A 14,658-nucleotide genomic window follows, 5' to 3' on the forward strand; every position below is an offset into this window, starting at 1 on the left:
GCCCTGAAGCAAAGCATTTTTAGGGAAGCAAAGGGCATGGCCCTGATTTGGGCCATGATAGTAGGAACCATAATAATTAGATTCTCAGGAAGGTCGTTAGCTCTCCATTTTTCTAAAAAATCTTCTGGAGGATTCTTTTGCCTCGTAGAATAGCAAGAATTACTCTTGATTTTTTATTCAGGAATTTTATAGGGAGGGGGAAAGTAGAAATGATCTTTGTGATGATACACATCTTTATTCTCTATATAAACATGATTTGGATGATATGGCGAGAAGGGTTTATTTTTTCTTTTTTTTTTTTAAATTTTTATTTGTTTATCAGAGAGAGAGAGCACAAGCATGGGGAGTGGCAGGCAGAGGGAGAAGTAGGCTCCCTGCTGAGCAAGGAGCCCTATGTGGGACTTGATCCCAGGACCCTGGGATCATGACCTGAGCTGAAGGCAGAGGCTTAACCGACTGAGCCACCCAGGCATCCCTATTTTTTCTTTACAGATGAGCATCGGCTTCACAGCGGCAAACTCTGTCTGATTATACTTACGTGTATTGCAGAGGTAGGTGTCACTCGTCTTCTGAGAGTAGCTAATCTCTTACAGAGTGCTATCCTTTTTCTGCCCTTCTCCTGTTCCTGACTTTTAGGATCCTAAAGCTTGGGAAAGAAAATCTTTCCTCTTTGTATTGTCTGTCTCCTCCCACTAGAGTGTAAGCTCTGATAGCAAGTATTTTGTTCCTTTACCAGTGTGTTCTCAATGTCTACCACATAGTAGAGCCTCAGTTAGTATTGACTGGATGAATTAATAATGAATTGTTTTATGTTAACTGCTATAATTTTGAACTGGAAGATGTGAGCTCTTAAGAGTTTTAAATACGAGATTTAAGCCTCTGTAGAAGAAATACTCCTACTGCTTTGAAGCTGCTCATGTTGGGTCTTTTGCATTTAGCAAAATGAAAAAAGGAGCTCAAGTTTCCTGTGGGGGGTGGTGGATAGAAAAGTGAAAGAGGGGAATTGGAAACCGAGTAAAGTTGGGCTGATTGTAGTTTGGTGAAGAGTAAGAGCCCAAGAGTGAACAAAAGAGGTGCTTTATCAGGAGGCTCTTTTGGTTGGATTAATTAGGCCTGAACTCACCCTGAATCTTGGTGGCAACACAGGTGTAAAAAACCACAGGGCCCAAATGGCGTCACTCAGGCAGATCCCTGGTTATGGGAAGAACTTGAGTCAATTTAGAGCTAAATTTTCGCTTCAGCTTCCCCCTTTACTATCCCTTATTTTGATCTTTTCTCTCTCAAGAAAAATAGTAAAGGTGGTCCACATGGAGTAAAGACCTTGCTCATTCTTTCCCTTTTTATGTTCTCTGTGAAAAGATGACCTACTTTTCACCAGGTTATGGGTAGCTGGTTATAGAAGAGCTGCTTATTAGCAGTGGGCCTGGTGTAATTGCTTTTCAAAAATCTTTCTAAGAAAATCTTTAAAGGAGTTGTTTTTCACAAATTGTAACAGTTCCTAGTAATTGGAGTCTGTAGGCATGTCAGATCTTCAGAAAAGGTGTTGGGAAAGGGTCAAAGGATGTTCATTACCGATCCATGGGTGAGAGGTTTTTGATTTTCCATCAGTCCTCAGCAAAGCCAGAGATAGATGGGGTCTTGCCTCCTGCCATGCTGCCTGTGTAGCAGTTTTCTCCTGCTGGGCCAAGCCCATTCCCAGCACAGTGCAGACCTCTCTTCTTAATCGTGGATCCTCATGTGGAGTCTGCACATGTATCCTGCCGCCCTGATGAAAACCTTCAAGCTGTCACAAACGGAGCAGACTCCTTGGGCAGATGGGAAGGAAGAGAGAATAGGAAAACAGATTTTTCTCAGCATTTGCCTCAAGTCCTGTGCCTTAATTTTTTATTGTTTGTAATTTGCTGAGAGATTTTTGACCAGTTAGAGACACACTGGGAAATTATATCCAATTAAAATCTCATGGCTTAAGTAGGGTTCAACATTAAGACTCTAGTCTTATCCCATTAGCCCTCTTAACGGGTCCTTGAAAGTAGTTTTTTCCTTTCTTTTCTTTCTTTTTTTTTTAAGATTTTATTTATTTATTTGAGAGAGAGTGAGAGAGAGCAAGCACTACGGAGCAGGGACCCAGATGCGGGGCTCAATCCTGGGACTCCAGGATCATGACCTGAGCCGAAGGCAGATGCTTAACTGACTGAGCCACCCAGGCGCCCCTTGAAAGTAGTTCTTGAAGTACAAGGCTTTGTAGCAAGTGTGATAGATTATAAACTGAGTTTCCTAAGTATAGCTCTCATTCCTTACTTTTTCTCCATATTTCTGTTTTTTTAGGATCAGTATGCAAATGCATTTTTGCATGACGACAATATGAATTTTCGAGTAAACTTACACAGAATGGTAGGTGTGACTTTTGTTTCTTGTTTTTTCTTAGAGGAAATTTTTGGTATGTTGGCAGGATTGGGGAGGATGAGATTGATCCTACTTAGAACAAATGTGGGTGGAATGTTTTACTAAAGGGCTTTTGCTTAACTGCTGTTCAACAGGCCCATGCCTGTTGTTGGGATTTTTTTTGCGTGTCATGGAGCTCTTACTCAAGAGAGGATGGAAAGATCCACAACCATGTCCACATGGCAGTAATATTAGAATGTATCAATAATGTAGATTTCAACAAGGAGATGGGCCTAAGCCTTTTGTTTTTAAAATGTAGTATGATCTTTGATTAGTTAAGACCAGATGCTGTTTTATTTATCTGAGAGGCAGGGGAAATAGAATATGAAGGTATCAGGGAATTACTTCAAACTTGGAGGTATGTTCAAAAATATCACATTGAGGTTTATATTTGAAACTTACTTTTGTTTTTTGCAACTGCTACTGTTACTGCCTCTACACAGTTACCTTCTTCTCTTTTTCTTTATTTTATCAAAGAAAAATACCAGTATACCTCTTCTGTTGTTAGTAATGTCACTTGTAGAGATAAAATCAAAGTAAAAACAACAGCTTTCCCATTGTAGTACGCTCCAGTGCCCTTTGGGGCTGTTGTCTTGCTGTGAATTGTGTTTTTGTCACAGGCCTGCATTGATAACTAAGAAGCATTTACAAGTCCTCCCTGCCCCACCCCACCCCCATCACTAGAAAAAGAAAGAAAAGGTAGCATCTCTGTAGTAGTGATTTTATTTGCATGAAAAACGTGATGATGAGCCACTGGATATCAATTCAGGTGTTTACTTATTTCATTTCTTTTTTGTGTGAAGCCTATGAGACACAGGAAGAAGGCAGCAGACAAGAACCTTCCCTGCCGTCCCTTAGTATGTGCAGTACTGGGTGAGTCTCATCAAAATTGGCATTTTTCTGAGACAAATTTTCATGATTAAGATGAGGGACAGATCCTGGTTGCTGTGCTTCTCCCTCAGAGAAGGTACTAGTTATGTTTCTTCTCTAGTCTAAGAAACCATGTTTATTGCTTAGTTTGGTAAAGCAACTCCAACAAACAGAATGCTCAATTAAAGGGTTCTCTTGTTTAAAGAAAAAGATCTTTCCAGGGAGACAAATGGCTAAGTCTAAGCCTGATACATGATTTAAATTTGTGAAGTATCTTATTCCTGATGAAAATTTCAAATTATTCATTCCCTTCTTCGTCCAAATTGATGTGTTAACTGGCCAGGAGGCTTGAAGTTCACGGATCAGAAATACAAAACTTCCTCTGAGTAAATTAAGCTGAGATGAGGCTGACAGAGCTGACAGTAGGGGGTTGTATCTTATGTGATTATGTCTGCCCAGAATTCTGCATTTTCCTCAGGGGAGTGATCTGAACTCTTAATCCCATTTCATTTGGATATTCAGCCCTGGTTCCTAAAGCTACTTGATTTTAGAAACAGTAATTAAGACTATATAATAAGCCTCTATTGACCCAAAGCCCCACAGACCATTCAGTCAATATCTGTCAAACTGAGCGTGATTGTGAGAAGAGATAGACTGACATAACTTCAGAGCTTAACATGGAGTGTTACATGGATGTGATCCATAATTTCTTCTCTGCTTGCCTCATCACTCGATTCTCAGAGTATGATTTCCATCTGGCATTTTGCATTAGTGCCATGGTACAAATTATCTGTGCAATGAAATCTCTTATGTACCTGAATTTATTGGTAGGTCAAGGTATCCTTCTGGAAATAGGAGAGTGAGCTAATTTCCTTGTTACTTTACAAGTGGCAGCATGCCTGGGTGGCTCAGTTGGTTAAGCGGCTGCCTTCGGCTCAAGTCATGATCCCGGAGTCCTGGGATCGAGCCCCATGTCGGGCTCCTTGCTCAGCAGGGAGCCTGCTTCTCCCTCTGCCTGCCGCTCCCCCTGCTTGTGCTCTCTCTCTCTCTGATAAATAAATAAAATCTTTAAAAAACAAACAAACAAAACTTTACAAGTGGCAGGTAGTGAAAAGTGTTGCAACAACTACCTTACTTAAAATAAATTTCAGTGCACGTGAATAAAGATACAGTTAGTGGTTGTCATTCAGCATGAGTGTAAGGTGTACTGAGGTTTTTTTCCAACTCAAAGGCATGAAATGCATTTCATTCTGATTGATTTCATTTTTCTCCTTTTCCCCTCAGACCTGATGGTGGAGTTTATTGTAACACACATGATGAAGGAGTTTCCTATGGATCTGTATGTGTAAGTACCATGGTTCACTTAATGTGTGCAAATCTATTTTATAGAATTGAGTGATAGGAAATTTATAGTCAAAAAATTCTGTGTATACTTCAGGAAAAACTCATTTATGCATGGAGAAGTGTCAGGGAGCATTTTATGGCCTGGATTTATACATCTTTCCAGAAGGGGGGAAAAAATGTACAAACCACAGTTTGGATTCTGCACATATCTTCATTATCACTTTAGGCACACTACGTGAAGAACAGGGCTGATGCACTGAAGTAGTGATCATGGGTGGCTGTTGTAATCCAAAGATATGGAATACCAGCAAGCCACTTAGTTATCCCTGGGCTTTGGCATCAAAGTAGTTAGCAGTAGTTAGAAGGTAGGGAAAGGCCAGAGAAATACAGCTTCTGGTCTGTTGTTGGCCTACATTGTCTAGCAGCCTAGTTAAAACTATTCTAGCTAGGCAAATTATATTTATAGTGGCCTGGCTGGGAGATTCCTGCCTCCTGAGGAAATCAGATTGTTTATCGCAATTCTTTTTTTTTTTTTAAAGATTTTATTTATTCATGAGAGACAGAGAGAGAGAGAGAAGCAGAGGGAGAAGCAGGCTCCCAAGGAGCAGGGAGCCCAATGTGGGACTCGATCCCAGGACTCTGGGATCATGATCTGAGCCGAAGGCAGATGCTTAGCCGTCTGAGCCACCCAGGCGCCCCTGTTTATCGCAATTCTTTACAACCAACACAACTGGACGCAACTGAAAATCATCATATTTTAATAAAGTTTAAGTCTTTAGGCTTTCTCTCTCCTTTACTGTTTTTGCATTCTTCTTACCTTTAATGCCCAAGAACAGCTGTGGCACATTAGTGTGATCCCAAATATATATATTATCTTTTTTCCCTAAAAAGCATCTGAATTGAGTCTGACAGCAGAATTACTACTTCCATTTTTTTCAGCAAGAGAGCAGTTTGGTGAATAGCAATGTCAGTGTGCCTCATTCCAGAGACAGGCCTGGGATCTAGGGAGGTATAAAAGATTTTACTCTGAATAGAGTAGACTTCCAGCTTTTTAGATTGCTTATAGGTCATGTCATATAGTCTTGGTTTCCTAGGTATGAAATAATGATACAAATTTTACTTTCAGTAAGTAAGTAGTTTGCATTTTTCTTTTTTTTTTTTTTAAGATTTTATTAGAGAGGGAGAGCAAGCACGAGTGGTGGGGAAGGGCAGAGGGAGAGGTACAAGCAGACTCCCCACTGAGCAGGGTGCCCAATGCAAGGCTCCATCCCAGGACCCTGGGATCATGACCTGAGCCGAAGGCAGACGCTTAACCGACTGAGCCACCCAGGTGCCCTGCAGTTTGCATTTTTCTGTTTGCATTTTCTTTTGGTGTTTAGAAGTAAGCCTGATTCTTTATTTTAATTCACACACCATGAAAGCTGCTTTTTTTATAACACTGATTAGGTAAGTTTTCATTTTGTTTTAGGTGTATCTCTGAACCTCAGCACCTTAGGAATCAGATTTGTTTTACTACAGACTTTATTTGTAGCTTGGTTATCTTATGTCCTGGTTTTAGGATATGCTATTTACCTGGTAGTATATTATTATAGTCTCAGTTTTCTCATTTTCCAAGTGAGGAAACTTAGACTCTAGAGGTTGAGTGTTTTGCCCAGGGTTATTCTGTTAGTAAGCACCATTGCCTGGACCTGAACTCAGCTTTTCTTACTGTAAATCCTAGGTTGTTGCCATCCCTTCTTCAGTGTATTAGTTATCTATTGCTGTGTACAAATGACCCCAAACTGAGTGGTTTAAAACAGATATTTGTTATCTCACTGTATCTGTGGTTGAGGAATCCAGAAGCAGTGTAACTGGGTAGTTTTGGCATAGGGTTTCTACAAGGCTGTAGTCAAAGTGTTAGCTGGGGGGCCCCTGAGGGGCTCAGTCGGTTGAATGTCCGACTCTTGTTTTCTGCTCAGGTCATGATCTCATGGGCTGTGAGATCGAGCCCCGTGTAGGGCTCTGCGCTTAGTGTGGAGTCTGCTTGGGATTCTTTCCCTCTTCCTCTCCCTCTCCCTTCCCCTCGCGTGTACACTCTCTCTCTCAAATAAATAAATAAATCTTAAAAAAAAAAGTGTTAGCTGGGCCTGTAGGTATCTGAGGCTGTACTGGGGCTGGAGAATTTGCTTCCAAGCTTCACTTACGTGGTTGTTGGCAAACCTCAGTTCCTTGCCATGTGGATCTCTTCATAGGGCTGCTCACCACAGCTGGCCTCCTCCAAGTAATTCAAGAGAGAAAGAAGAGAGTGAGAGTCCAGGATGGAAGCCAGAGTGTCTTTTATAACTTAATCTCAAATGACATGCCATTTCTGTTGGTCGTATAGACCAACCCTCATACAGTGTTGGTCTGTGATACATTTACATCCTTACAGAAGGATGTAAATGCCAGAAGGTGGGGACCACTGGGGGCCATCTTGCAGGCTGGCTACCACAGTGGCACACCAGACTCAAGTCTCTCTCACCCCAGAGGTTGTACTCTTAACTACTGCTGTGGTAAGTGACAAAAAGATTTGCACAGGGTGACAAATGCTGACTGGGGCATCAGAGAAGATAACAGAGAAGGTTGCATTTGACCTGAGTCATGAAGAAACAGTGGGAGTTTTCTATGTGGAAGAGTGGGGGAGGGACACACCAAGCAGGGGACCAGCATCTTCAAAGGCTTGGAGGCTTGAAAGTGTGGCAATATTTGGAAAGTAGAAAATAATTCAGGATGATTAGAGTGTAGGGTACATGGAGGAAGCATAGGAGAGTAGAAAAACGGTTGCCTGAGATTAAGTGGCTGATGGGGAACAGTTGAAGGTGGGATGACATGGTAAGATTGTGCATTCAGCACGTAGAGTTACAGGTATGTGGCTGTCTACCCAGAACCTCACATCACAGCCAATGAACCTGGTCTACATAAATATTTTAACTCCCTCCTCCCCCCAGCTTCTACCTTTTTGGGTATTGTCTTGCTTTCTCAGTTGCTTGTTCCACCTGCTCCCTAATTGAATGTCCTGAGGTTAGGGAAGATGGAGAAGATAATGAGGCATCAAACTGACAGAGGCTGGGCAGAAGGTCCCACCCTCAGGCTGAATACACTTTCTTCATTACTACCCGTGGGCATATATCCAGATGTCCCCACCTCCTCCTCCAACCCTCTTCCTGGTTTTTGGCATTTGGAGCATCAAGTCCTTTTTAGGTGAACTTCTCTGCTCCCAGCTGGGCATCAGGCCAGGTTGCTGCTCTCACTTCTCATTATGTACTGCTTTTCAGCAGCATACCGCAGAATGAGAAATTGAAAGCAAAATGAATTTCTACCATTTCAGATAAGTTTATAATCCTCCTGGTGAAATATGAAGAACTAGGGAGTGTGGAAAGACTTAATACTCAAAACCAGAATCTGGGTCAGAAATGAAACAATTTCATATCTGTGTATGAATGCTGTAGGTAAAGTAATAATGGGGAAAGGTGCTTAGACCAAAGAGAGAGAGAGAAAGGGAGAGAGAAGAAAAGTCTTGCCTGGAGCAGTAAGAGGTGGGGAAACTTAACCAGTTAATTTCACTCCTCACTGTATTCCTTGATTCTTGCTGCCACCCCCACTGCTGCCACAGGATTAAGGAGTGAGGAGAAATAGTCTATGAGGAGAGTAAACTTTCCTTTAAGCTACTCTTACTTGGAAAACTTGTGCTCTTTCTCACTAAGAGATTCCCTCACCTGGGGGTAGGCACTGGAAGAAAGTAGAGACTTTAGTGGAGCCCACAAGAAGACTTCAGGTTAAAGTGGAACTGCCTCATGTTGAAACAGGAAACCACTACATGCATAAAAAACACCCCAAAGAAGCAATAAATGTAGAGTAATTCAGCCAATCTATATTTTAAGGTTGTAGCAGTTGTTAAAATTTTCATTCTACTTGGTAAATAGTGTAAGTTATTGAGACCACCAGGCTGGTAATGTCACCTGTTGGGGGGCTGCAGAGGTAGGAACAGAGCTTAGGAGCAGTGTCAGGTGAATATCGATGGTCTTTGAACCAGAGGTTGGTGGCACCAGGCTTGGGAGCATAGGTAATGTCTCCCTGCTGCCCCACAGCGGCTCGGTATTGGGATGGCATTATTGATAGGGCCAGCGTGCAGGCTGTCCAGACCCAGGCCATGTGAGAAGTGCTGGTGTGCAGAGTGTATTGTGCATGGGTGGTCATATATGGGCAGCATCCAGCCATCTTTGCTGGCTGCAACAAGGCGGTCAGCACCAGGTACCTAATGACTATCAGTTTAGTAGGGAAGTTGACAGAAGAGTTTATATATTCCTAAATTAAATCATGGCTTGAACCAGGGCATCTTTTTTTTTTTTTTAATTTTATTTATTTGACAGAGACACAGCGAGAGAGGGAACACAAGCAGTGGGAGTGGGAGAGGGAGAAGCAGGCTTCCCACCGAGCAGGGAGGCCGATGTGGGACTCGATCCCAGGACCCTGGGATCATGACCTGAGCTGAAAGCAGGCGCCCCAAACCAGGGCATCTTGTAGCTAGTGACAACTGCATCAAACAGGAGATCACACCACAGTATCTAAAAATCAACAATTGATTTGGAAACTATTACGGTGATTTATGCTTTAATTTAAGTCACTTGGTGAGCAGTTTTGATACAGTTTAGTTTATTAAGAGAGTAAAAGAGAATTTAAATTTTTGATATACGTATTGACTTATGTATTAATTTATATTTCTGTATGGTTTATAAAATATTTTTGATACCACTCCTGAGGATACTGAAGTCTTTTAAGAGAGATATGTTATAGGGGCGCCTGGCTGGCTAGATAGGGCGCTTGGTAGATCTGAGTTGTGAGTTCAAGTCCCACATTGGGTGTGGAGCCTACTTAAATAGAAAAAAAAAAGAGAGAGAGATCTGTTATGTAGTCCTCTTACAATTCTGATCTGAAAGCCTCCTACAAGACCACTTAGACCTACAAGGAGTGGGAAGAAGAGAGAGATATCTGAATAATGGGACAAGTAGAATAGGCTGGTAAGGTTAGCAGTGCAAGCCCATTACTGGGAATATTTTGAAAACTTCCAGGACTTTAATTTACAAATTTAGTTCATTTCATTTGGGTCATTATGTTGTTAGGCACCTTAATTCTTTTTTTTTTTTTTTTTTTTAAAGATTTTATTTATTTATTTGACAGAGAGAGAACACAGCAGGGGGAGCTGCAGGCAGAGGGAGAGGGAGAAGTAGGCTCCCTGCTGAGCGGGGAGTCCGACATGGGGCTCGATCCAGGAACCTGGGATCATGACCTGAGCCGAAGGCAGATGTTTAACCACCTGAGCCACCAGGTGCCCCAGCACTTTAATTCTTCTAGCTAGTGTCTTTGGCTCTCATTCCACAGAGGGAGGATTGTGGTGTTTGTTTTGGTTTGGTTTGGTTTCTTTGCCCTCCTCTTTTCCTCTCTGCTAGGAAGCCTAAGAAGAAATTAGCTACATCCACTTTCACTTGATTCCTGAGCTGTCAGATTGATTCTCTACAGGTTGCTACCTCCGGTGTCTGCTGAAGTTAGTAGGATCTTAGGTTACTCTTTGTCTCAGAATAAAACCATAGAACCTAAGAGAGTCTCAATCCCAGTTCCAGAAGTATTCTTTACTTGAAGCTGCGATTTAGCTGAACTGCATTTGGGGCAAGTGGGTGGCGAGGAGCCACCTTGTGCTCTGGCCTTTGCCTTACTTACTTTGTCTCCTGTTTTCTCGGCCTCATTCTTTTATGTCAAAACAGTTTCAAGAGGAAAAGCCTCTTTCATTTGCCTGAAACTAGCAGATTATCTGGGTCTACTTTCTAGGAACTTGACAACTTAGTTCTAATAAGACGTAAGTGCTAGATGTTTATTTTACTTAATTTTTTTGGAGAAATCTTGAAAGTTTTTTATTTATTTAAGCAATCTCCACACACAGCGTGGGGCTTGAACTCACAACCCCAGATCAAGAATTGCACGGTCTTCCAACTGAGCCAGCCAGGCACCCCAAGTGTTTGATGTTTAGTTGGTAAACAGTATTTGTTGAATGAATGAATGAAAATATAGGTCTGACAGTTTCTTCTGAATCTTGGTTTGTGTGATGAGCCTGGATTTTCGGAGGGGTAGAGTCTAAGCCTTGGGCCTCTATTTCTACTTCCCCACTCCCAGTCTACTTTCTGTCTCTATATATTTGTCTATTCTGGACATTTTATATAAGTGAGATCATATACCATGTGACCTTTTGTGACATAATGTTTTCAGGTTTCATTTGTGTTGTGGCATGTATTAGTACTTCACTCCTTTCTATGGCTGATTACTGTTCCATTGTGTGGATGTGTGACTTCATTTTATTTATCCATTCATCGTTGATAGACGTTTGGGTGGTTTATATCTTTGGCTGTTATGACTAATGCTGCTGTCAACATTCATGTACAAGTTTTTGTATGGATATATGTTTTTTGTGTGTATATACCTAGTGGTGGAATTGGGGGGGGTCATGTGGTAACTTTACGTCTAACATTTTGAGGAACTGCTGAACTGCTTTCCAAAGTGGTTGTACCATTTTACATTTCCACCAGCAATGTATACGGGATCCAGTTTTTCTACATCCTCATCACAGCCAAGGATTTTATTTCTACTTGGACTTTCCCACCACTTTGGCAAAAGTAGAAGGGGCATTAACTTGATTTAAGAAATGATGTTGTAAAACTTTGAGTACTTCGATTCTTGGTTTACAGATTAACATCCAAGTTCTCTCCATATTATTCTCTCATGATCTGCCCATTGTGTTTCTGGACTTCCTTTGCCAAGGATTTATAAACAGTATTGCAATGGGATGAGCAGTTTAATGAGTTTTGATAAATGTATACATCCTTGTAACAACTATCCCAGTCAAGGTATAAAACATTTCTTTTCTCTAAAAAGGTTCCTTTGTGCCCCTTTTAGAGGATGGTAAAAAAATTTTTTTTAAAGATTTATTTCAGGGCACCTGGGTGGCTCAGTCGTTAAGCGTCTGCCTTTGGTTCAGGTCATGATCCCAGGGTCCTGGGATCGAGCCCCGCATCGGGCTCCCTGCTCCGTGGGAAGCCTGCTTCTCCCTCTCCCGCTCTCCCTGCTTGTGTTCCCTCTTTCGCTGTGTTTCTCTGTGTAAAATAAATAAATAAAATCTTAAAAAAAAAAAAAAAGACTTATTTCAGGGAGAGAGAGAGAGTGCATGCACAAGTGGGAGGGGCAGGGAAAGGGAGGGAGAATCTCAAGCAGACTCCGTGCTGAGTGCCAGGCCTGACACAGGGCTCAATCTCATGACCCCAAGAACATGACCCAAGCTGAAACTAAGTCAGATGTTTAACTGACTGTGCCACCCAGGTACCTTGAGGATTTAAAAATTTTTTAAAAATGAATTTGTTTTGGGATGCCTGGGTGGCTCAGTCAGTTAAGCGTCTGCCTTCAGCTCAGGTCATGATCCCAGAGTCCTGGGATCGAGTCCCGCATCGGGCTCCTTGCTCAGCAGGAAGCCTGCTTCTCCCTCTCCCTCTGCCTGCCGCTCCCCCCTGCTTGTGCTCTCTCTCTCTGACAAATAAATAAAAAAAATCTTAAAAAAAAAATAAAAATGAATTTGTTTTAAATGGTGGATTGCTTAGCTATAAAAATAGAGTTGTAGAAAATTTGGAGAAAACATTAAAAGAGAAAGAATAGAATTCACCTATAATCGTACCATCCAAATTAACATCAAAATTAAATCTTTTTTTAATACTTGAATATGGTTGTGACCATTATCATACATTTAAATGTATATAATTTTGCATGCTGTTTTTTCACTTTCCATTGTAACTAAATATCTTCTTGTGTTGTGAAAAATTCTTCATGGTATGCTTTTTAAGAGCTTCATGGGGCCCTGCCTGGGTGGCTCATTTGGTCAAGCATCCAACATTTGGTTTTGGCTCAGGTCATGATCTCAGGGTCCTGTTGGGCTCCCTGCTCAGCGGGGAGTCTGCTTCCCTCTCTCTCCTTCTGCCCGCCCCCGCTTGTGCACTCCCTGCCTCTCACTCTCTAAAATAAATAAGTAAGCCTTTAAAAAAAAAGAGCTTTATGGGGTTTCATTATATATCTGTGTTTTAGTTTGCGATAACAAAAAAAACACAGATTGGGTGGCTTAACAGTGGAAATTTATTTTCTCATAGTTCTGTAGGCCAGAAGTCCAAAATCAAAGTGCCAGCACCTTTGGTTTCCCCAGAGGCCTCTCTCCATGGTTTACAGATGGCCACCTTCTCGCAGTATCCTCACAGGGCCTTTTCTCTCTGTGTGGGAGCAAGCATCCTTGGTTGTCTCTTCCTTTCTTATGAGGAAACCAGTCCTATCAGATTAGGGCTCTACCTTTTTGACCTCATTTAACTTTAATAACTTTTTTTTTTTTAAGATTTTTATTTATTTATTTGACAGAGAGAGCAAGAGAGCACAAGCTGGGGGAACAGTAGGAAGGTGAGGGAGAAGCAGGCTCCCTGCCAAGCAGGGAGCCCGATGTGGGGCTCGATCCCAAGATCCTGGGATCATGACCTGAGCCGAAGACAGACGCTTAACCATCTGAGCCACCCAGGCACCCCAAATGACTTTTTTTTTTTACTTTTTAATTTAATCTCTACACCCTGTGTGAGACTTGAACTCATGCCCCCAAGATCAGGAGTTGCACGCTCCTCTGACTGAGCCAGCCAGGCGCCCCTTTAATGACTTTCTTAAAGGCCTTATATCTAAATACAGTCACATTAGTTAGGGTTAGGGTTTCAACATATGAATTTTGAAGGAACATAATTTAGTACATAACATACAGTAGTCTCCCCTTATCAGTCATTTCATTTTCCGTGGTTTGGAAGCAGATGATCCTCCTTCTGCATACCATGGGTCAGTAGTAGCCTAACGCTAGGTCACAGTGCCTACATCATTCAGCTCACTTCATCTCACCACACCGACATTTTATCATCTCACATTACCATAAGAAGGCTGAGTACAATACAATAAGATACTTAGAGAAACCACATTCACATAACTTTTATTGCAGTATATTGTTATAATTGCTCTATTAGTTACTGTTAATCTCTTACTGTGTATAAATTAAACTTTATCATAGGTATGTATGTATAGGAGAAAAACAGAACATAGAGGGTTTGATACTGTTGACAGTTTTAGGTATCCACTGGGTGTATTGGAATGTATCTCCCGCGGATAAGGGAGAACTGCTGTATGTGTAATGATTTACTTGCTATTCTCTCAGCATTGGATGTTATTTCCACAGTTGTTTCCGGTTTTATTATTATTATTATTTTTTAAAGATTTTATTTATTTGTTTGACAGAGAGATACACAGTGAGAGAGGGAACACAAGCAGGGGGAGTGGGAGAGGGAGAAGCAGGCTTCCCGCTGAGCAGGGAGCCGATGCGGAACTCGATCCCAGGACCCTGAGATCGTGACCTGAGCCAAAGGCAGACACTCAACGACTGAGCCACTCAGGCTCCCCTTCAGTTTTCTTTTATTACAAATAAGATTATGATGAACATCTTTTTGTTTAAAGCATTTTAGTTTTTGCATTCTGGGTAAAGCTGAATTCTCTGGAGTGGTGTTTGTGGGTCAAAGGGTATAAACGTTATTAAGGCTATTGATAAGAGATTGCCAAATTGCCTCCTAAAAGGGCCGTGTACCAGTAATACTTTCCTTGATAACGTATAAGTGGCTGTTTCGCTGTACCTTTATCAACATTAGAATCTGTATGAATTTGATACATAAAAACAATATTGTTTTAATATGCCTATTTAAAGTGAAGTTGAACATTGTAGAAAAGTGTTAACTTTCCATATTTTCCCCCTTTGGGGGGGTGGGGGATTTGTTGACTATTTACTTTGCTCATGTTTCTTATTAGGGATGTTATTTTTTTTTAAAGATTTCATTTATTTATTTGACAGAGAGAGACAGCGAGAGCAGGAACACAAGCAGGGGGAGT

The 14,658-nt window shown here is 41.5% G+C and overlaps 1 protein-coding gene across 2 annotated transcripts in view; it reads left to right on the plus strand.

The window, feature by feature from the left end:
- Positions 1-14,658, plus strand: part of ARMH3 (armadillo like helical domain containing 3) — a 179,152-nt gene that overhangs the window by 43,835 nt on the left and 120,659 nt on the right. For both annotated transcript variants that reach the window (XM_081822820.1, XM_081822821.1), the window contains exons 16-19: positions 493-551; positions 2,326-2,391; positions 3,246-3,315; positions 4,597-4,657. In XM_081822820.1, coding sequence (XP_081678946.1) covers positions 493-551; positions 2,326-2,391; positions 3,246-3,315; positions 4,597-4,657 — 256 coding nt within the window. The remainder of the gene's footprint in view (positions 1-492; positions 552-2,325; positions 2,392-3,245; positions 3,316-4,596; positions 4,658-14,658) is intronic.

This window comes from Leptonychotes weddellii, chromosome 6, assembly GCF_054177405.1.
Source record: "Leptonychotes weddellii isolate Sample4059 chromosome 6, ASM5417740v2, whole genome shotgun sequence".
NCBI classification, from domain to species: domain Eukaryota; kingdom Metazoa; phylum Chordata; class Mammalia; order Carnivora; family Phocidae; genus Leptonychotes; species Leptonychotes weddellii.